Below are 23,969 nucleotides of genomic sequence, written 5' to 3'. Positions count from 1 at the left end.
TGTGTGGCCTGTTGGAGATCTGTTTCACAGCTGTTGGCTTGCAAATCAATGAATAATTGCAACAGGAGGGCATTTTGATTGACATCCCAGGTGGAATGGGCTGTAGGCTGTGTTGCCTGCTTACCAACACTTTCACTTTGTAGTGCCTTGCATACCATGGAAGCAATACCGTGATTCAGTAGGTTTCCTGTATGTATGTGGTGTTCCTAAGGGAAAATTATTTTGCTTTTGGTGCTTTTGCTTCATTTCTTGGATTATCCCAATATCTCATCATGTATTTTACTCTAAATATACTTCACTCCATTGAATTAAAAAAGACTGATTTACACTCTTACTAATGAAACATGCATATAATCAGTGTTCTTTAGGCACTGACGATATCCACAATACACTCATAAATGCATATTGTGTACCACAATAACAACACTTATCATAATACGTACATATTGCCCAGCTCTACTCCGGTGCTTAAGATGCTATTAGAAATGGTCGGTTCGTCTTGTTCTTCTTATTAGCCTGCCTTGTGAACACTGCCTGTTAGGCCAAAAATCTATGTCCGTAAATCAGTTAGATGTCTGTTGTGCGTATGGGTGTCTAAACCGGTTGTTAAACCTCTTTGGTGCTTGTCAGTCGAGTTGACGTGGCGTGACGTTTGGATGATGAGCTTTGCATATGCCTGTGATTCCAGAAGTCATGCTGATGTCACCACTGCGTGGCTAAAAGGCGTATTCCCCTTGAGGATCCTTTTATGACCCGACCCCTTCTGATCATCTTTGGGATTGGATAGAGAGCAGAAAAATAATTGAAATGTACTTCTTGGCATATCCTATTTTTTTACCCATTTGTAGCAAGTGGTAAATGTTGGCAAACTAGGCTGGGTCTTGGGTTTACCCTGCCTCGATGTTGTCAACTGACCAGTCAGACCACATTACTTACACTGATGCTGAGACAGATAGACCAGCGCCAACTGCCACACAACAGTACTTATCACCGTGTTTTGGTTTGTCACATGGTACAGGTAGGAAAACACTCAGCCCATGCCAGTAACCAGTATTTCTGTGTCCCTCTGGGCAGGTGCTGGCAATAATAACCGTGACTATGACCATTCAAGTTGTTGTCCAAAACAGGACGAAACGCCGCAAGCGAATCCACTAAAGTTAATGGCGATTGCCTGAAAGCTGCAGTTTGCTTGTCAGCTCCTATTGAAAGGTTAAACAGTAGCAGGTGAGAATCACAGATCTCCTTCAACACCCCAAACCCCCAACCCTCCTGCCTCCGTCTGCCCTGCCAGGAGAAATGCTGCCCTTGAATTGCGATCCCCCCCCCCCCCCCCCCCCCCCCCCCCCCCTTGGCATCAGGTTTCTGGTATGATTTGTTATAATTCTCCCCTGTTTTATGTCCTGCCACATACGTCCTGACCATTGCGGACCGCTAAGCTGTAAAATCACCGTACACAGAACTGAACCAATGCGCTTATGTTGAAAAATCAAAACCTCCACAAACTGGGGTCAGCAGCTAGCTGAGTGGCCATGTTGGAGCGAGCAAGTGCTTGCCGGTCAGGGAGCATGAGGCAACAGGCTGGAAATATCCTGCAGTTGGTGCTGGCAGTACAACCCAAGGTTGGAGTAAATCACTGGAGATAGTCCCATAGGGCATTGCAAGCGCCATCACTGCCCCAGTTAGGCTACAGTGAGTGTTTTGTAGAGTGGCCAGTTCAGACAAGCCCAAGAGTGTGTGGGTGTTCTCTCATCAGGATTGTTCTTTTAAGGGCTGCAACTATTAAATAATTTTAAAAAGTAAATATTTTATTACATTAAAAATAAAAAAATGTGGTTCATTTTTAATAATTAAAAGAGTTAAAAAATCATGACCACATTTATTGTTTTTTTTTTTGTGTGTGTATTATAAACGTTTCGAAAAGTAATGAAAAAACATCTGATCATACCCATAGGATACCTCGCAACCTTAACCAACCTATTCTTTAACATTATGTAACATTCAATGTTCTTACTATATCGTGCACTCTAGATCCTTAATCAAAGCAGAACACTGTATGTATTTTACCTTGCAGCAGCAGCATTGACCTAATACACGCCCCCAGGAAAGAATCTGTTGGGCTAATTAAGAAATTGACCAATGAACTGATCACATTATTGTGAAATCACTTAAATTAATGGTGGTCAAACATTGCAATGTGTCCAGAAAAGGCTCTTTCTGATCAAGTCCAGGTGGTCAATCTGTCAACACAAGTGCAGCCTTTTGAAAAGATAATATCTGTGTCTGTATATTAAAAGCTGTACACACTATATTACACTCTCCATTGTGTTAAAATACAGTTTATATATAATATGATATATAAATAACTCCCTAAGACCATCTAGTCATGGATGCTCATACCAAAAAGTGGCGTATTTTACAAAGCTCTTTTTTTGGCTGTGATCACATGACAAGCGTTATTAAACAGTACTCAGTCCATGTGTTCAGTCAAAAATATTGAGTGAATACGTCTGACTGTGCCCAAAAATCAGACCAGATTACCAGTGACTCAAATCTGATAAAAAAAATGGGATTGGACATGTCCACACAGGCCGGGGGGAAAAAATCAGATTTGAGTCCCTTCAGCCTGGTAATGTGAACATAGCCAGTGTCTGAACAAAACCTTACATTTTCAGAAAAGTAACTTAACAGGAGAAGCAGGAAACCTTGACTTTCAGTATGAACAATAAAATTCACGTAATTTAGGACCGTTTTTGAAGATTCATCGTAACATTTTGACATAGTTAATTATTCATAGAATCATTTTACCAATTTCCAGATTATCCCTCATTATCTCATTATCACCCATCTGTATCCAGGGTGACCACACAAGCTATGACAACGCAAGCTTTCCAGCAACTAATATTTAAGCATGCATTTGCCCTTCATGCTCTACTGTTTCCCTCTCTGTTTTGACTGTTTTATTGGCTGCAGGGCTCTTGCACCATATGGCTATCACTGGTAGTGACCATGACTGAGCTGTGCTCTCAGTACTCTGTGTAAAGCGTTAGTTTTGTAAACAGTTGAATCAAACAATTGACAACTGTGCCATTCAGGATGCCGGATCCTGTGCTGAGCTCGAAAGGTGATGGATTTCTCTGCGATGCTTTGGCCTGAGTCCAGCCCCTGTCCAGGCTCTGGCTCTTATCTCTGGGCCCCAGGCTTCTCTGCCTCCAGTTACAGGCAGGGATGACAAAACTGGACTCCCTCTCTCACACCCTGCAGAGGAGATATGCTTACATGTACTCTCTCACACACACACACACACACTCGCACAGAATTCCGTATGCCCACACATGGACGTAGGCCCTGTGTGCTTATCTGAGTGGAACCTAGGTGCTTCAGACCACTTCAGCATAATATAGAGTGCAGCAGCACTGTGTTTTTCTAGGGGTCAGGTGAGGCAGATATATGTAGAAGTTGTAAACAACACTGTACTCACTGAGTTATGTACAGTAAGACTTCTATAAAGAGAAGAACTCTATTGAACATGGTTACTGACTAAAACAGAGTGCTGTCATGCTAAACGTTCTCAGTGTTTTGCTTGTTTTTGACCATGCTTTGCATGTTTGTTGTCCAGTGGGTTTGTTAGTATCTGTAAATGTATTGCAGCAACTGATATTTAGTGTTTAGTGTTTTCTGTTGTAAACCTTGGTATGTTGTAAATATTGTCCGTGCTCAAGAACATTGAGCAACTGCATATTTCATTAGCGAGAGTGTAATTAATCCTGTTTAATTGGATGAAGTGCAGCAAATTTTGAATAGCAGTTTTTAAGATTCTCCTGCTACTGATGTGTTTTGTCTGCATGTCAAAATATATTGTCTTTACATATTGTGCTAATATTTTTTTTATTATATCGTCCAGCCCTAGCTCACAGTCTGAGTAGAATAATAGCATCACTGAGCAGCATAGATGGTATTTTCATAAGCATTCAGACACTAGAATTTGATAATTTGATCGGACCACCATTTAGATGTTGCTTTATTCCTAACCGACTTGATATCTAATCTATTTAATATCTTATAATAATGAGACTTCAAATCACACTAGCTACAAAATGGCTTTAGATTAGCTCAAATAAAAAGAGTCCTTTACTGTACACAGTGTGTAGCTCTTGATTGTGTAGCTTATGATCGTGATTGTAAATGTGATGCTTGTCACGGCTCTAAAAGTGTTAACTGTGTGAAAATGATGGATCTATAGCTGTGTGTTTGTTTGCTTGCTTGTTTTCGAAGCCAGAACCGTTTCTAGACTGTGTTGATGCGAGTGCAGGTCTGTTTGAATGTGTTAGTTCCGGGGACTTCCTCAGTGGTATTCAGCAAAACCACAACTCTGAACTGTTAACACCTTTGACCTGCTTGTATGTGAGTGCTGAGCAGTGGGCCTGTGTGCTCTGAAAGACAGTTCTGTTCTCTCAGTCTTAATGACAGAGTAATTAAGCCTAGATAAAGCCTGTTTCCAGATGTAAGTGAGTTAGTCCTAACATTAACTTGTCTAGCAGAGGGGACTACTGCTCTTACACTAGTGCAATATGGGCATTTCAGTCTTTTTAGTGGTCAGATGAGACATTGCTTCATTAGTTCAGGGTAATAGCTCAAGATCTGTCCGTCTCCTTCAGTTCAGCATTATGTCTAACTCTTGGGCCTATTATTGTGTGGAACCATATTTGTGTGCAGTGTCTGAGGCGTATAGCTAGAGGTGTTACTTAAGAGAACAGGGTTGCACACAGTAGAGTTTTCCTTTTAAAACTACATTCGAAAAGATCTGAATCGCCACCCTTCACGATGTCAACCTTGTTACCTCTGGGCTGCAGTATCTTTTACCTCGTGAGTTTCCACTGTTTGGTCTAAACATGCAAGGTTGAATAGGTTTCACTGTGAATACAGTGATGGCCCTGGCCTGTAAACTCCAGAATAATCTGTCAGGCCAAGTCTTGTCTGACAGCAGGGACCTATCCACTGATTCAAAAGGACAGAACGGTTGGCCCGAATCAGAATGGCACTTTCGTTTGTGCTTTGAGACAGTTGCTCAGTGGAGCAGTTTTTTTTTTTTTGTGGATGCTCTCCAGGTCCTGTGTAGCCTGTGTGAAAAAGGCTAAGTGGCTCAGATCAGAGCTGGTAAGCAGCCTCCGCTGTGCTCACAGGGCTAAAGGTTATGGTCAGACTCCCCTTGCAGATAAAGAAGGCTTTTCATGTGAGCTGGCCCCGGAGCCCAGAACACATTCTGATGCGACGCTGCCTTTGAAGCGCAGCCTGCCCTCCTGATTGCTGGGCAAGGGCTCTCTTCCCATCAGCACGTCCTGTGTAGCCACAGAGAAAGAACGGGCACCTCACATGGCACTCTGGAGAATGGATGCGTGCGTCATACACACACACACTTGTGCGCACACACACACATACGTAAACCACTCCTCACAACATAATAAAAAGAATGCTGAAGCTAGTGACTGGGCCTGTTCAATCACATACTGTAGCTCAAAGTCAAAGTGTGTATGTAGGTGTGTGTTTGTCTTTTGTTTTGATATCTCCAGCAGTCTGTCTGAAATCAAAAGCACAACTGGCGACCGAACCGCCTCTTTCAGTGGTTTAACTGGTTGAATGCACGAGAACCAACAACTGGATCTTAGCACATTCAGGCCTGGTTTTGTTTTTTTAGACTACCTTTTGTCTTTCTCTTCATTTTACTTGCAGATTACTGGCTGGCTGCAAGTCACACATGAAATTTCACTTCTTCCTATGAAATCTGTGTAAGAACTGCTTCCGGCTCATTACCAGCCTTAAGCTTTTTTTCAGTTATTATTTTTTAGTATTCTTTTTGTACTATGTAGCCACTTAACATATAGACAGTTGAAGTATTTCAACGTTTGGATACTTCCTAACCTTTTCTAAAGGGTTAAACATGAACTTGAAGCTGACGTACAGTGTAGGGTTGCAATGGTGTTTTAGAAGAGATCAGGGTTTTACAGTATCATTGTACACAGTATTTCACTGTATTTCTGCATTTTTATTATTATTATTATTATTACTATTGTTATTGTTATCAGATAAAATGATCCTTAAAAGAATTAAATGTTGAATAAATGTTTAATGAATACATTTTATGAAAATATTTGTATAAAGTCTCCCTGTTGATAATAAATAAATAACTAACATAAATAAAATAGGAAAGCTACACATCAGGTGGAGCTGTTTTTAACTATTTTGTATCTAGCTAATATTGTTTTTTTCATTATAGATTAATGTGCTGATTATTTTCTTCATTAATTGACCATTTTACAAAACTGAAAATATATAACGTGTGTGTGTGTGTGTGTGTGTGTGTGTGTGTGTGTGTGTGTGTGTGTGTGTGTGTTTTATATTAATTTTGCTCCTCTCCATCCTCTCTCCAGCTAGTCTCTTTTCAAATCCATTCAGTGATTTATAAAAATATTACAAGTAAAATAAAATAAAACCCAAAGGTGTAATGAATGAAATAAGCAAGCCCACAATGAGTGCAAATCCCCCCTCACTTTTTCTGTATCTCAAAATCAAGAGCACTAAAGAAGTGCAAGAATAACTTGAAGCTAAAATATTAGCTAATGTTTGCCAAATTTCTATAAACATTTTACATTTTAAAGATGTTGAATGCTCTAAAAAATGAAAAATGGAAGGATTAAAACATTTGTATATAAGGCCAATTTTTCAGGCACTCCTTATTTTTCCTGTATTGAAAGACACTAACAGTAGTGGGACTTTTAGCTGTCAGGTGACTCTTGAGTTGTCATGGTTCTATATACAACCTTTGCTATGAGAGAACAAGAGAACAAACGAACGTGTTAGGTCTTTTACATGTTCTGGCTATCTTCTAAGCTCCAACACATGCTCCCACCCCCGCCCCAAAATCATTACCATTGCCACCTTACCCTTACACCTTCTTCTTCTTTCTCTTGCTCCTTCCTCCTCACCACAGGGTGCTTTAACTCTGAAAGTCTATGCAGTCTTTAGAGTGGACCAGGTTGGTGACTAAACGATGCCTGTTCATGATTTCCAATTGGAAGAAGTTCTGAAAATCTGAAAATCCACGTTCTCCAGTCTCCTGACTCCTGAATGCTGAATTTCCGTAATACATACAGACATACAGAGCTGCTCTTCCTTTACTTTTTGGAGCTCTGTGGTCATCTCTTGCAGAATAGCTTCTCTACTGAACCTATTTCTTTCTTAATACAGTAACATAGACTGTGCTTAAGCTCATATGAAGATCGTTTTTCAAAAACTGCTATTCTGCTAGTATGAAATTGCTCACCTTACTCCAGCTGTAGCATATCAGAAATTCGTCAGTACACTGTGATTGCTGAAGTATGGTAAAAGTGGTCGAAAGCTCTATCTGGGCTTCCCCAGACTGGCTGTAGAGAACTGTAGAGTCTTTGAATTGACGACGAGGAAGTAGGCTACTGCTTCCTTTGTGTCGTCCGTCTGTAGTAGTGAGTCTGCTTTCGGCTCCAGTCTTGCGGGTGCGTACGCAGTCTGGATGTGTGTGTGTGTGTGTGTGTGTGTGTGTGTGTGTGTGTGTGTGTGTGTGTGTGTGTGTGTGTGTGTGTGTGTGTGTGTGTACATATATATAGAACTCTATTTTAAGGCTTTTTTGTGGCGGAGTTGGTTATAGCAGGTTTTAAAATTATCATAGCCCACATGGCTATTCTGAGGTTGAGTTAAGCTCATTCATGCTTCTGTTCATTCAGACTTGGGCATGTTGCTGACGTCTGGCTCCCTTGCACAACCATCTATGCTCACTGCTTGTTTTATTTTACACTGACCCTCGTTGTATACACACTCATGGACTGTGTCTACACTCCTCAGCTAATGGCAGAGGAGTGTAAAGGACCAAAGCGTGGTTTTGTGAAAATGTGAGCAGTAACTACACATGATCACCACTGGTCATATGTCTTTAAATGATGTCCATGCGCTATCCTGGATCATGCCTTGCACAGAGACTGTAAGCTGTTTACTTCCACCATGACATGAGACAACACCGTCGTCTGAATTGCTGAACATTTGAAACTGTAGGACTGTTGTTGGGTTTTATTCTGGAGTAAACCATTGAAACCCAACACTATCCTGTTCCTAGTACCAGAGTAGGATCAACTCAGAAAACCTGATTCATTAGATTTAATTTTGGGCATTTAGTCTCAAGGGTAGGATTCCTGAATTGTGAATGTAATTGAATAGCTGTGGAATGGACTCGCATGGCTGCTGTGTTCAGCAGAGGCCGCCTCCTGACTGTGCCGGGCCACGGATGGGTGCTTGCCCGTCTGCATGTTGGTTCGATTTATAATCACATGCAGTGTGTCAACTTGGGAATGCAGCAGCTTGCCTCAGGCCGGCGAGAAGCAGTGATGTGGCTGTGATGTCTCTAATGAAGCTGACACAGCACAGCTCAGCTCCTACTACCCTAAGGGCTCCACGGAGCACGAGCCACGCGCTCGTCCCACAGGGAGTGCAAACCTCCAAAGGGGAGTTCCCCTATAGTCTGTTACCACTGCTCGTTCTGCACTCCAGAGCAGTTTCTGCTAGAAAAGGCCTATGTGTGAAGAACAGTCTCTCAGCCTACGCTTGCTTGGTAGGCAGTTTAATATGCGTAGAGACCTTTTCTCTTTGCTCATTCATTGAGGTTGTTGAGATGTTTTTCATTTAAAAAATGTTCTGATTTATTTCCAAACCACTTGAATTCTAACACATACTTATTACATACCTATATTATAGGTATATAACTTATTATATACCTGAACTATATATTCAAAACAAGTAAGATGTTAAACCTGTTTTTGGTGCAGTAACAACATTTGGTATAATAAGTAAAACCACAAAGGTTTTGTTTAAAGTCTATACAGTAGAGCTGAGCGATGTGGAGAAATGTTATATCACATAAGACTCTCTTTGTAATGAAACGTGCAGTTAATCAGTGCTCTGTTGTCAGCACTGACGATATCCACGATACACTCAAATGCATATTGTGTACCATGATAACAAAATTTATCACACTACGATAAAATATTGTCATATTGCCCAGCTCTACTATATGGCCAGTATACTTTTTTCTGTGTAGTCCAGGACTGCCTTAATTCCTGTAGCTCCTAACATTTACAATAATTTCTCAATTATATAAAAGATTAATCTCAGAAATGTAATAAAATATTGGACATCCACTGAAAATGTGATAAATTTCCAATAATATAATAAGATCATATATTTTGATGATTTTTCATTGAATATAGTTTTTTTTAGTATGCTGAAGCCTTGAGTTTGACAAGCCTGATCTGAAATGTTATTACAATATAGAGAAGAAGGGAGCTGGTCAAAGGAACTTTGATGATGTCACTTCCTCAAAATGATGTCAGAAAGATCAAACCACTATTTTTACAGGGGGGGAAATGACAGCGTTACAGAGTTAAATGAGGGCTGCAGTAATAAAATTATACATAATTTTTAAAAAGAATATTAATAAGTTAATTAAAAAGTTAATAAACACACATTCCTGTACTTTTTTGATGTGATCGGTGTGTTTGGATAAGAGCAGAGAACATAGGATCTTCAGGACAGTTAAACATTTTGCAATATGGACATGAAATGACATTACTGTGCAATATGAACTGGATTGTATTTGATTACTGGACTAACTCTCTTTTTGTCTTTTGTCTTCATAGGTCTGTAACTCATCATCATCATCATTGTCATCCTCATCATAATCATCATCATCACCACCATCCTCATCATCATCATCATCATCACCACCATCATCACCAGGTATTTTTTTCGGGTGGGGCTGGATCACATTAAGGACCCGGAGCAGATGACTTGCGGCCTGAACGGACCATGATCTGAAGGCCCTGCCCCGGAGGCCTTGCTCATTCCTTCCTTCCAGTTTTCTCTGTGGGGGAAGAGCTGTGAGCCCGGCTGCTTCAGGTGGAGCAGGGAGAGTGAGGGACAGTGTGCACGTGTGTGTGGGCGTGAGAGAGAAGGACTTGGGCCTTGCTGCCGTTAGCAGTCCTCTACGCTCCTCTGGACGGGCACAACCTCTGATCTCATCACGAGCCCCACCCTGCCCCCTCTCCTGCCCAGCCAATCACAGCAGACATGGGGAGGAAAAAGATCCAGATTCAGCGAATCACAGATGAGCGGAACAGACAGGTGAGAAACTGAGCTGGTTATTTGTTTTTCGACTGTGTGTGGCGCTCTCATGCTCTCTCTCACTTACTCACTAGATGTCTCTTGATGTGTCTCTTTCTCTCTGTGTCTGTCTCTTTCTCCCTCACTAGATATCTTTTTGATGTCTATATTCTTCTGTCTCTTTCTCTCTATCTCTTCCCCTCTCTTAATGCCTCTCTCTCTCTCTCTCTCTCTCTCTCGCTCTCTCTCGCTCTTTCTCTCTATGTATCTCTCTCCATGTCTCTCTCTCTGTCTGTCTTTTTCTCTCTCTCTCTGTCTGTCTCTCTGTCTGTCTGTCTGTCTGTCTGTCTCTCTCTCTCTCTCTCTCTCTCTCTCTCTCTCTCTCTCTCTCTCTCTCTCTCTCTCTCTCTCTCTCTCTTTCAGTGCCCCTTGTCTTTGTCTCTGTGTATGGTGTATGAGCGGGAATGTCTGCATCAGAAAGATTTGTGGTTTAGACCATCTGTTAGTTGTGTTCTTTAGTAAGATCTTTGGCCATTGTTTCCCTTTCACCCTTTTTACCTCCAGCCTGTCCTTGAAGGACTTTTAGGTCTTTATTTGTATTTATTATACATAATGAATCCTAACCCGGCATGCAGAAATTCTCCTGTTTTCCAAATCCCAGCAGGATTTTCAGGTCATAGTGACTCACATAGTGACTTTCTGACTGGCCCAGGTGTCTGTACACATCCACCCTAACCTGGTCCGCTTTTAGCTCTTAGTCAGCTCCTCTCTGCCTCAGGTGTTCCTCTGCGGCTCTTTGCTCTCAGACGTACAGAACGGGGCCCTCTGAATGAATCAAGATGTTCTGCTTCTTTTATTTATCCAGGAGTCGTCGAGTTAATTAAAACAGCTTGTACCACTGTACCAACCCACACATAAAGACATGCGGTGAAGCCTAGTGTTCTTCAAAATAAATGATTTCTAATTACCCACTTTCTTTTCTTTCTGTGTAAAACAATGCTCTGAGCTCTCCAGTGCCACGGAGAACACGTCTCTTTTTATTTATTATTTTATTTTTTTTACTTTAATTAGTGGGTAAACCTGAAATAAAGGCATTACCAACTCACAGAAGGGAGTGTGTGTGTGTAGAAGCCTCTACAGAGAGATTTTTAGCAAAGAACACTAAAATCTCACACCTCTGCCACACTCCACAGCAGGTGAGCGTGTGTGTGTGCTTTGAGTGTGTATTGTGTAAAGGTCAGTAGATAAGCACACGGCCCCAAGGTTAATTGGATTGGAAGAAGAAGCGAGAAGGACCAGGTTGGTGTTTCTACCTCCTGCCATAAGTGCACATGTATCTCCTTGCAGAGTTTCTCCGGGTTGCTATTGGTTACCTGCAGGTCTATTTTTGATGGCAGTTACGTTGTGCTTGTTTTTTTTTTTTGTTTTTTTTTTTTTAAGCAAAATTTTATGTTGGATGAGAAAGAAATAAGGGTATCTGATAATGAACTACATGTTCAGTTCTGGATAAAGGGACACAGTTTTCACACCATGAGAATATTCACATATGTTCGTTGCTGTTTAGAGTTTTTTTAAATTATTATTATTATTGTGCTGTACAGTGTCACCATAAAGGCCAAACAAATTCAATTGATTGATTGCTTAAATAAAATTTTTGGGTCTAGATAAATATTGAATATCAGAAAAATAAATGTCAAATAAAAAAAAAATTAATTATATATAATTTATTATTATTAATTCTTATTAAATCTTTTTGACCTTCAGTGGAAAGATTTTATTCCATTTCTTTGGACCCTTCATCTGGACATTCGTGGCACTTTTCACTACTCAACCGTACCTGGTCTCACTACCACAGCTCTCCCCTGAAATGTAGCCAGTGAACAGGTTTCCAGAATTAAAATAGTCTTAGACTTTTTGTAAAGCTACCCTATTAAGACAGTAAAGTAAAGAATGAGTTTTTTATGTTAGTATTAAGCTTTCTTCTACATGTCCAGCCAGGTAGCGAGAACAGAATATATCCTGCTGTAAAGACAATATACTGTGTTAAAAGGTTAATGTGAGTCTGTTAGGAACAAGTAGTCATGTTCAGTTGGCATTTTCACAATAGCACAGAACACGACAGCGCTAGTGTAGCTAGTCTTCAGGCAATTAAGCCTGCATCAGCAAAAATGCTTCTGGACAATTTTAAACTTAAACAGGCTTTGTTGTCAGTAGCCACCAACTAAAACGCTTGGAGTTTGTAGAAATGGCTAGTTTGTGCTGGATGTCTTCATTGCTTCATGTAGAGTGACTGTTCTCTCTGGCCAACCAGCTCTCTTTAAGGGTTACACGTCATGTTTTAGGCCATACTCTGCTCACCGGGAACCGCAGGGGAGCAAGTATGAAAACGTACCAGACAACTACACTACTCAGCAGAGTAGAGCTGAGTAGTGTAGTAGTGACATTGGGTCCGTGAAAAAAGGCACAAATAAAGAGACACGTGATGATGGACTGTTACATTTTAATTAGTGATGATTTTTGAGTTCATGCTGTTGCTGCAGAAGAGAGTTTGTGCCTCTGTGTTAGTTTGAATATTGTTTTGAATATTGCCCTGTGCTCAGTTCCTCCAGAAGAGTGCTGTATGTCAGCAGATATATTGTGGTCAGCGCAGGTGTTCATGTCTGTCCATCTGTGTGTGTGTGTGTGTGTGTGTGTGTGTGTGTGAGAGAGAGAGTGTTTGTGTGTGTGTGTGTGAGAGAGAGAGTGTTTACATGGGGGTGCTAATGGAGGAGGTAAGACTGGAAGCGGGTAGTTTCAGTGCCTATGGAAACAGCTCTGAAATAATTTGATTTATGCCAGCAGGGAACACAGGTTATAAAAGAGAAAGAGATGGCACCATACTCCTCATTTTCCACTGAAATGCGTCAGTAGCATGGCGCAATTTAGTCTTATCACAAAGATCAATCAAATCAGCAGCTTATTTTTTATTTTTTTTTTCAGAAGAGGATGCTGTTAAATTGGGGTTTAAAAATGTCACACAAAAACCTTGTATCTTAGGTTCTGCCCTTTTCACATTCTTTACGTTGTGTCAAAAGTCCATGATAAGTAGAAATACTCTAAAAAATGACTTGGAATATAATCGTCTTCCAGTGAAAGTTGAGAAGTTTTTTTTTTTTGTTGTTTTGTTTTGTTTTTTCTTTCTCCTGTATGATGCAGGTTTGTGTGACCCTGGCAAAATACTTGCTATTTTTGGGACTTTTTTTATTATTCTTTTTCTTTTAAGGCTTTTTTTTACTGCTTTTGTTTTTTAGTAATTGGTTGGAGACTTGACGCTTTCTCTATTTTTGTTCTGCAACTTCTAACTTTTCTCCTCGCCAATCTTCTCTGCTTTTTCCCAACAGGTGACATTTACCAAACGGAAGTTTGGCCTGATGAAAAAGGCTTATGAGCTGAGTGTGTTGTGTGACTGCGAGATCGCCCTCATCATCTTCAACCACTCCAACAAGCTCTTCCAGTATGCCAGCACCGACATGGACAAAGTGCTACTCAAGTACACCGAGTACAATGAGCCACATGAAAGCAGGACCAATGCTGACATTATAGAGGTAATACAGACATCGAGAGCCGTGGACAAACAAAGTGTTTCTATAACCGCTGACTAAAACCGTTTAATAGTGGCATTATCAGACTAATGATGACCGTACAGTTTCAGTGTTCCTTGTTTCAGAGGGGAACAGACTTGTGTTTGTTTTTTTAAAGGATAGTCAGCTATACCGGTTTACTGCAGTTGTGTTGTCCCTTTCCTTCTTTCTGCTGATCTTTTACTCTTTCGTTAGCTCCTGTTTATCGCCAGCGTGGTGTATGGTTTAGTCCCCCATGTCACCAGTGTTTGTACATGTGTACACGTCGAATACGGACAGATTCCTCTGCTAAGATTGATGCAGGGACCATGAAAGAAGGAGTGACAGCTTAAGGTGGGGTTTGTGCATGTGTGTGGGAGGGGGGTGGGGGGTTGTACAGCATCCTGTGGGCTTGGGCCAGAGAGCAGCTTGCTGCTGGTGTAGGGAAGGTTTAGAGGCTTATGGATCTCTATATGCCACTGGCTGCCTGCCTGGTAGATGGTGGGACAGCAGAGGTAGGGACAGCTGGACCTTCTGGCTCCCCCTGGCCTTGGCCTGAGACAGAGGGCTACACACACACACACACACACACACACACACACACACACATACACATACACATACAAACACACAGCTTGTCCTGTATCTAGCCCAACCAACACAAGATGGTCATTGCCATTGTACACAAATGGCCATAATGTGCGTTGATGATCCACTAGGGGTGTGAGAAAATATTAATAACCTAAATATTACAATATTCAATCAGTCAAATCAATTCTCAAAACCACAATGCTGATTTTAAATTCAGTGGTTCATTTTGTGCTGTGTTTAAACCCCGACCACTAGAAAGCGGTGTTGGAATCAGATCCCACTCTTTTGACTGCATAAAACGTCAAGTCAACTAATTTTATGTTAAAGGTGGGATTTTTTTCTTATACTATGACATTTTTCCTAAAATTTCATAAAAATAGCAGTGTGTTGCCTTGTTTACAGTATGGCACTATATCACAGTATACTCGATTGTAACGCCTGTATTGTGATACCTATAGTATCTCCAGCCTTAATATCCAGGGCTTCTTTAAAAAGTGCTGTGAAGGAACCACCTTTGGTAGTCTTGAGAGCCTTCAGTTGAGGTTCCTCACCTGAACTGTTTTTGGAAAGAAGATGTACAAACATAGAGGATTGTGGACAAGTTTAAAGAACTGCACAATCTACAGGTTCTTTACCAGTCAAAAGTTTTGGTCCGGCCTTACGACCAAACCAGCAACTGTTTGGGAACACGCTAAAGGAGATGCAAGCAATTGAATGGCCTTTTTTCATGTCAGATGAGTGTGTAAAGGTGTGAAACCAACAGTGTGTGCATGTGTGTCTTTTTCATTGTCACAGAAGGCCACACTATTAGTGTTGCATGCTTCCTATTGGCTGCAGCTGCAGATGGCTTAAGTGTGTGTGTGTATGTCTGTGGGTGCTTGTCTCACAGAGAAAGAGAGAGAGAGGAAGAGAGAATGAGTGAGTGTGTGTGTTTGTGCGTCTGTGTGTGTACTGTGGTAGGGGCGTTGGGTCGCTGTGGGCCACATCAGCTCAAGGCCGACTGGGCTGCTCTGTCTGTATGCGTGTATGTGTGTGTATATGTGTGTGTGTGTTTGTGCACTTCAGTGTTCAGTGGGCTGGAAGACCTCCTCATGTAATATTGAGATGCAGTGTGCGATGGTAGGAGCTCCACTTGTGTCTGACTTCCAGCATCAGTGGTTGATGAGGAGGTTTTCTGTGAAGGACAGTTCTCTATACAGCAATTCTCTCGGTCTCCTCTTGAGAACACTCTTAAAAATAAAGATGCTATAAAAAAGGTTCTTTGAGCAGTGCTATAGAATAACCATTTTGTAAAAGATATGTGCCTTTACATCCACTTTACAAGGTTCTTATAAGGTTCTTCACACACATCACTTTTACAAAAATGGTACTTTTATGGAGCCAAACACGGTTCTTCTATGGAATCACTCAAAAAAAGCCTATGCAGCATCTTTGTTTTTAGGAGTGTATTGGCCGATGCCAATGCTGATATTCTCTTCTTTAAAAACCACTAAGCTTTTAAATAAGCCATTTTTAATTAAAGCACTTCACTTACGATGAGCATCTAAAAGTAGGCAGTCTGCTCACATTACTCAAACACTCTACTTCCCCACAGCTAACACCACATCATGCAGCGTATGTGTGCTTTTTCCAATTAGGTTTGTTACAGGATTAGATGGAATTATTTCTTACATTTTTCATTTTAATTTTCTTTAATGCCTGATCCAATATTTCTTGCTAATATCGACCCCATGCGGATACCTTGTTTGCAGGTGTTCCGGCATAGTGAAAGACCAGAAATCATTGTTCTTCACCACTGTGGTTGTATCCAAGGAAAACCATGAAAACAAATAAACGGGCGCATCTAGGCCCTACCTTTTCGCAAAAATGCGCACAGTAAAGTGACATTTGAAATCGACCTGTGGTTCTAAAGGAATTTTCTTCTATGTGAAAGCAAACCAGGGATAGTAAGCCCTGTCATAAACAAGCCCAGAATCAGTATTGAGAACAGACTCATGTATTTGATGCCCTATGAGTCCTTGAGCAAGACTTTTAAAGCCCATTTAGTTTCACATTTAGAGCAATATTTTTCACTAAAATCAATGCATCCTTTCACATCGCCCACTCACGCCATGCGACACCCCGTGTTCTAGCCGTTTCTAAGCAAAAACAGTACTGCAAGTATTTGCAATATTCTATATGCAGTATTCTCATTAAATGTACAATCGAGGCCAGTAAACATAGCCATAAACACCTAAATCTGAAGCTACTGGAGCCAAAAGTAATTATTTATTCATTATTTATAAATTTTCATTTCACAACAATACGCTGTGTCACTTGATTTCATAAACAAAACATGCAGGTGACATTTGAGATCTCGCTCACAACAGCTCACTGTAATGCTTAAAAGCTGTGCTCAAGTGCAGTCTGCAAAAGTTTATTTAAACAATACACAATCAGTAACTTCATTTGTAGCGTGCATTCTAATGCGTGACTAACAGAAACCTCTTGAGTGACGCATGTGTGTTGCGTCCGGTGTGAAATACCAAGTGTCGACATGTCGCTTCTTGTGTGAAATGAGCTTTACGCTATGTTCTTTTACCTGTGCAACATGACTCAAATGAAAGTCGCTCTGAAAAAAGGCTCCTTTATGCTTAGCGGTAAATATGAACAGAGTCTTCGTCCATACTCTGTGTTCATTTTGTCCATGTTTGTGCATTTTCTCGGAAAGCTAGCGGATACAGGCGCAACGACGCAGTAAAAGTGGAAACCATGGGGGCAGTGTTGTCAATAGTTCAATTGTAACAAGACCACTGCCATATGGACACGATCAAGAAGAAACACAACTTTTGACAGAAAAGAAAGTTTCGAAAGCTTTTGAAGAGCAGCTGTTCGACTTGGTTAGGAATTAAACATCTATATGATGATACATCGTCGGGGGAACAGGGACAAACCGTTGCTATAAAACGCCACAGACGCCATGTTTATCTAAACTGCCCTCTACTGGATGTGTTGATTAACGTCCTTGCCAATGTAAAGGACTCATAGAAGTATGCAGGCAGTGACGGTTATGGGCGTGTTCATTTTCATAGGAAAAAGGAGCATAAATGAGCCTTAAGAAAATCAATCAAATGCCGTAAATGTAAACTTGCTGTCAGACACCTGTCTCCGTATAGGCAATGCATGCCCCAACACCATGTTCGCAATTAATTTGCTGCTGCTGCTGCCTGGATAGGATCCTTACAGTAAAAAATGCATTGTGTGGTAATTATGGAATAGAGTCCCCCCCCACCCCCCTCCATATATTGCACACTGTACTATGCGCACACAAAACATTCACGCACATGCAGGCAGTCATGCCCGCGCACTACTGCATGACTGAGCAGGCATGCATATGTATGTGCTCTCGATCTTTCTCCTGCTCTCGCTCACTCGCGCGCTCTTTCTCTGAGCTGCATGTGCTGTGTGTGTGTGTGTGTGTGTGTGTGGCCTGCCTGCATCTCCTGCCAGAGCGTGTTAATCTGCTTCGCTGCAGCTTCCAATGGGGGAAAGAAGGGACATGCGTGCGTGCGCAAGAGAGAGAAAGAGAGCGAGAGTGCAAGTGAGGGAGAAATACAGAGCGAGTGTTAAGATGTATTGAGGGGAGGAGGGGGAGAAGAAATGAGGGATGCCCTTTTCCTAAGCAGCTGAATGAAGAGGGCTGAGGGGACTTAAAGATTTTCTCTTGCCTGGTTTCCCGCTCCCAGTCAGGGGGAGTCCCGCAGTGCACAGCGTGCCTAGGTTAGAGGGGTTAAAGTAGTACTGCAATTTATTCCCTGGAGTCACCGGCTCCCATTTAGTCCCTATTAACCATTTGTCACTCTCCATTGGCTGTGGTCTGGTCTGAGGCTAAACGCAGTGTTTGCCTTGATTTTGCATGATCAAGGAAAGTTAGTGCGGGGTGAGCATAAAAAACGAGGTTGTGGTCCCTCCTTACAGCCTAATTCAGTGTCACCATGCCAACCACATGCACCCTCTCCACTAAAGACTTGTCACATCCATGTGTAATCTGCATGTACCGGAAGGGCACACTCCCATAACCCTCCTTAGCCACCGTGCACATCGAGCAGATTGGCCCTCCCACTCAAACTTGCCTTCTAATCAGATGCAGCTGGATTTAGCTCTGCCTTACCACTACAAAGAAAGCCCAAGTTCATTAAATATTATTAATGCAAATGTAAATGTGAGCCGATACTGTTCTACACTGTATGGACAAAAGTATTGGGACCCCTGCTCATTCATTGTACAAGTACAAGTGTACTACAAATACTGCTTTTGTCCGGGGAAGCCCAGATTTTGGAGCACTTCTCTGAGGATTTGATCGCATTTAGTGGCAAGCGTTAGTGAGGTCATCACCCCACCTGATCCTCTACACCCCGCCTCATCCCTAACTCAGCCCAAAAGTATTGGATGAAGCATCAGGCATTATTCCAGAGACCACAGTTCCACTGCTCTTTAGCTCCAAGCTGAGAGGCTTCATACCCCTGTATCTCACGCCTGGTATTAGGCATTGTGCCAATAGGTTCATGTTTATCTGTTCAATAGAGTCTTATTCTATTGGCAGTACTTCCCTACCAAAGATCAGACAATCTGTCTCAGCAACGGGTGCAACTTAAAGTAACTGCATTCATTCGAAGGGGTGTCCACAAACATTTGGACATACAGTGTATTTCTATATGTAAAAGTGTTATTGAATTGTGTCAGTAGTGTCCAGCAGTAGTTAGGATGTAATGCTCTTATACTTCTAACCCATATTGTCCTCACTACTGAAATACAGTGTGATACATGAGCAGCAGGACAGTAACTCTGTCAGACATGCAGCTGAAAGTGTTGTGTGTTTAAAGACAACAGTACTGAAGCTATTCTCAACCATTATGGTATATATAGTTGAACTCTATGACTACCAAACACACACACACACACATACACTCACACAGTACTCCAAGCAGCCAATACAGGGACTCCATTAGGCCCATGTATAAATCATGGACAGATTGGCACAGTAATGGTAAAAAGCGTCTTTCAGAAGGAGCCGCGGGCAGCAGAGGGAAGAGGCGGAAGGAGGAAGGATCAGCACATCACTACGTTAGCGTCTCCGTTCGTTTAGCAGGCCGCAGTGAAGCCGTGGCTGGGAGTGCGTGTCTCCAGGGACAGCCCCGGGGCCCTGAATGCGCTCCACACATGGCAAATGGGACGTGACATTACATTCTGCCTCCACGGACAGCAGCCCACACTAGCCGCCCCTCTAGCCGCCCTCATGTACGGCTCAAAGACAGAGAGGGAGAGGGAGCGAGAGAGAGACTCTGAAAGAAAAATAAGCACTGGGAATTTGAGAAGGATGGAGGGATGGATAAATAGAGGGCAAAAGAGGACAGCAGTGAGTCAGTCCGGAGAGTCGTGGGAGGGGAGAGAACATTAGATTTGGAGACGGAAAAAAGGGTAGGAAAGAGCTGTACAGAGAAAAAGGGAGAGCGGGGTGTATGCAAAAGCAAAGAGAGAGAGAGAAAAAGAGAGGGTTGCAAAGAGAAGAGGAAGAAAGAAAGAAGCTGATAGAAGAAAAAAGGAGGAGAGGAAGGTAGAGAGTGGGCTTATGGTGGGAGGCGATGGAAGCAAGGAGAGCTTGGAAGAAGGATGGGGGAGGGGGAAGAGCAAGAAATGGGGGAGGAGGGGCGGAGCTTCAGCCAGTCAGAGAACGTGCAGCTCTGCAGGGGAATCTTACCCTGGCAACACAATAGAAGCTGGGCACATGAAAGAGAGAGCCAGCAGGGAGAGGAGCACAGGGACAGGTGAACAGATGGACTGGGCCCAGAGACAAGCTGATCAGCTGACACACTCTCCTGTGTGTGTGTGTGTGTGTGTGTGTGTGTGTGTGTGTGTGTTGTATTTAGCTCTCTGTGAGGACCATCCTCACAATATATAAAAATGTGAATGTATTTGAAGGTCTCTTTTGTCTATACCTATTAAGGTGTTAAAACTAAGCTTTTACTGTAGTTGAATAATGGTCTTTTAGTCAGTGGAAGTCCTCACAAAGACAGAAATACCACCATAATGTTTGTGTGCGCCTGTGATACATGGAGGGAGGGAGGTGTGAATTAACAGGAATGCAATAGTCCCCCTGTCACTGCTTGATGGAGATTTTTCCCCCTCCTATTGAAGCACGCTCATTTCTGCACACCTCAGCTAATTTTACTCTGATATCAAGCGGTTGTGTGTGACTATCTCACAAATGTATCCTAACGTGTACGGTCAAATCAGAATATTATGACCAACCCTTGTTTGGAATGAACTCTCCCTGTTTTATCAGCTTCACTGACCATATAGGAGCACTATACTTTGTAGGGGTTTCTATAATTACTGTTTCTCTGCATACTTTGTTAACCTCCTTTTACCCCATTCTTCAATGCCCAGGACCACCTCAGAGCAAGTAGTATTTGGGTGGTGGGTCATTCTAAGCACTGCAGTGACACTGACATGTGTGTGTGTGTGTGTGTGTTATGCTGGTATGTGTGGATCAGACACAGCAGTGCTGATGGAGTTTTTAAACGCCATGTCAGTGTCACTGCAGTGCTGAGAATGACCCACCGCCCAAATATGACCTGCTCTGTGGGATTCTGAGCTTTGAAGAAAAGGAGGCTAACAAAGTATGCAGAGAAACGGATGTATTATTTTATTTGAAAGTTCTGCTGACCATTTTGTTCTCAGGTTGGTGAGTGGAGCATGTCTGCTGGTCTTAGGCAGAGTCCTTTTTCCTGTTGGGTTGCAGTCCCACCAGCAAAGCTACTTACAGCAAAGCTTGTTTGGGAAATCCTCTCAAAATAAGACTGGTCCGTGCTAAAGCGTGGACTAACGACATGCACTCTTTTTACTCCTCTCACTACTCCTCTTTCTCTGTTTAGAATTTCATCAGCATTTTCTGCATCCTGTCTCTGAGTATCAAGTCAGGGTGTTAAATATAATCTATGCTTTTTGGTGTATCTAGCAACATGATGATGAAGTGGACCCGAGGGGAGCAATGTGCTAACTTGGGAAGTGTGTCAAATAGATGTTTCAAATGTATTGAGTTTGATTCTGAAAGTGAAATGTCCTCCTGTTTTCCTCTCTGTCCTGTTTTGAACCATGTAAGACGTTGCGAAAGAAAGGCTTTAACGGTTGCAACAGTCCAGAGCCAGACGGGGACGACTCGATTGACCAGAGCCCCCTGCAGGACGACAAATATCGCAAGAGCGATGAACTGGATATCCTCTTCAAACGATATGGCGTGAGTATCTGTGTTTACTCTGCTGTTCTAACCTTCCCTCTCTCTCTCTTCCTCTCTCTCTCTCTCTCTCTCCGCTCTTTCTCTCTCCTGTCCTCTTTCGAAACTAAGGCTCTGAACAAGAAAGAGCACCGGGATTCGGAAAGCCCGGACCCCGAGGAGCCCTTCTCCCTCACGCCTCGTACTGAGGAGAAGTACAAAAAGATAGACGAGGAGTTTGATAAAATGATGCAGAACTATAGACTGTCAGTGAGTACCAGTGTGAAGGGGGCCATTCTCGGCCCAGCAAACCAACTCACAGAGCCTGCTGTCAGCCTGGCAACCAACTCACAGAGCACCTGCCAACCATGTTTCACCCCCTCCCCCTTTCTCTTCCCTTCCCTTCCTACCCCCCTCCCCCCCATTCCCCTCAATCCCCTCTGAATGTGTGTGCTCGGGCACAGGGAGGGTCGTCTAAAAGCAAAGTGCAGTATTCGGACCGCAAGTCCGAAATCACTCCTCCCTTTCACTCCCCTGGAATAACTAGCCGTCAAACTTGTTCCTGCGTTGGCTCTGCATTTCAAATCTGCTTAGAAAAACTGATGCCCGTTTGTTTGCCAGGAATAAGCGTCTGACTCATGGGACTTCCCTTTTATATGTTGATGAAGCAATGAGTAGCATTTTGGCTCTGTCTGACCAGCTGAGAAAGAATCCGTTGAGCAGGAGACGCGATGTACAGACATGGACCTCAGCCGTCCACTATAGTATATGTGCAAGGATTAAAGGATTAAACTCCAATATTTCCGATCTGTTGTACAGAATGACGACCAGGCTACCCGGCACACCATTCATAGGAGATAGCAAACCAAAGCATACAGCACCAGTCTCGTCTCTCCTGCTCTCCCCCCCACCCCCCCCCCCCACCCCTTCTCCCTTTCTAGCTCTCTTTATCCCTCTGTCTCTCTCTCTCAGCATTCTAATCTGCACATGACAGCCCAAGGTAACAGTACGCAAGCTGTAATCCCACTCATTAGCCCTCTCTGGGAATGAGCACTACACCACATTCAGCAGCATGCAATATGCGTAGCAGGCAGTGCACTTGTTTAGTTTGGGTTGCAGCTATTTAGCTTAAGCAAAGCAGTTACTTAATTTAGAGACTATTGTTTATTTACTAGTCTCAATTTAGGATACAAAGTAAACACTTGGCAGCTGCTCTTAAGTTATGTTTTGCACTTTGGACTTGACTTTCCGACTGACTTTTCTTGGTCCTTCTTTTTTTTTTTTTACTTTAGTTTTTTTGTTAGAAGTTTGCAGTTTAGTCACTAAAGATGTAAAGTCTGCTTAAGCCTTGTCCAACTGAACTGGAATGTCCTATACAGTACTGCATAAATATGCTCAACTGCTGTTTGAAGGCATCTCATTCACTGACGTGGGATACATACCTAATCGTTTCCTGTCGGTTTGAAACCCCATTTTCTTTGCACAGAGCAGTCAGACCCCATCTGTGAGCCATTTTCGTAATGGAGCCATAGTGGAAAAGTGATTTTGTGAAAATAATAGACTGAACTCGCTGAATCCATTGAACGAATAATCGGCGTAGTTCTGTATATTTGTCTAGGAGACGTCTAGTGGGTTCTGTTGAGTTGGACATTCTGGATGCATGACCAAAGGGTGAACACATGAGGTCATTTGTAATGTATTCTCCTACTTAAAAAATAATGCTTGATAGAATGCTGGAAGGGAAACCAGATACTGAATAAGATTAACAGTTAAACTATAAGGACATTAGAATAACTCTAAAGGAACTATAAGAAAAAGACAATGGAAGTAACTAAAACTAGAAAAAGAAAACCAGGGATTTCTTCTATTATTATTCATTCACAGTGATTTTAATCAGCTTCTAGATTGGTTGGAAAAGAGCATTCTGCATTTGATGCAGTGCTTACATGTTCATTGGCATTTTTCTGTAAAAGAAGACCTCAATAGTCTCAGTCCATCCAACCAATTTCCGACCAGGAAAACTCACTGTTTCACCTGAAGCACAATTGTATAGATAAAAGCACATCACTGTGGCCGTGTTCTGAGTATAGATGTCTTAGAGAGACCAAGAAGGATAGCATCAGTGTGATCACAGTGAATTTGTGTTGTTTTTCCAGAGCTTTAAGATTTACGGTACGTTTTTTGTTTGTTTGTTTGTTTTTTGGCCAATTCTTATCAGACCTTTTTTTCTTTACACATTACTGCATGGGTTAGCACATTTCAGTGCTTTTTTATTAGCTGAAGTTGTAATATAAGTAATATTATTGATTGGATGGGCCAAACTGTCAGATTAAAATGCTTTAAAAGAA

At 42.2% G+C, this 23,969-nt stretch overlaps 1 protein-coding gene across 7 annotated transcripts in view; it reads left to right on the top strand.

Annotated features, from left to right (window-relative positions):
• Positions 1-23,969, top strand: part of mef2d (myocyte enhancer factor 2d) — a 64,896-nt gene that overhangs the window by 17,227 nt on the left and 23,700 nt on the right. For all 7 annotated transcript variants that reach the window (XM_072679515.1, XM_072679518.1, XM_072679511.1 and 4 more), the window contains 3 exons: positions 9,717-10,200; positions 13,560-13,763; positions 21,511-21,645. In XM_072679515.1, coding sequence (XP_072535616.1) covers positions 10,147-10,200; positions 13,560-13,763; positions 21,511-21,645 — 393 coding nt within the window. In that variant the 5' untranslated portion in view covers positions 9,717-10,146. The remainder of the gene's footprint in view (positions 1-9,716; positions 10,201-13,559; positions 13,764-21,510; positions 21,646-23,969) is intronic.

The sequence above is a fragment of the Salminus brasiliensis genome, chromosome 5 (assembly GCF_030463535.1).
Source record: "Salminus brasiliensis chromosome 5, fSalBra1.hap2, whole genome shotgun sequence".
NCBI classification, from domain to species: Eukaryota; Metazoa; Chordata; class Actinopteri; order Characiformes; family Bryconidae; genus Salminus; species Salminus brasiliensis.
This window is presented reverse-complemented; position numbering and strand designations above follow the sequence as displayed.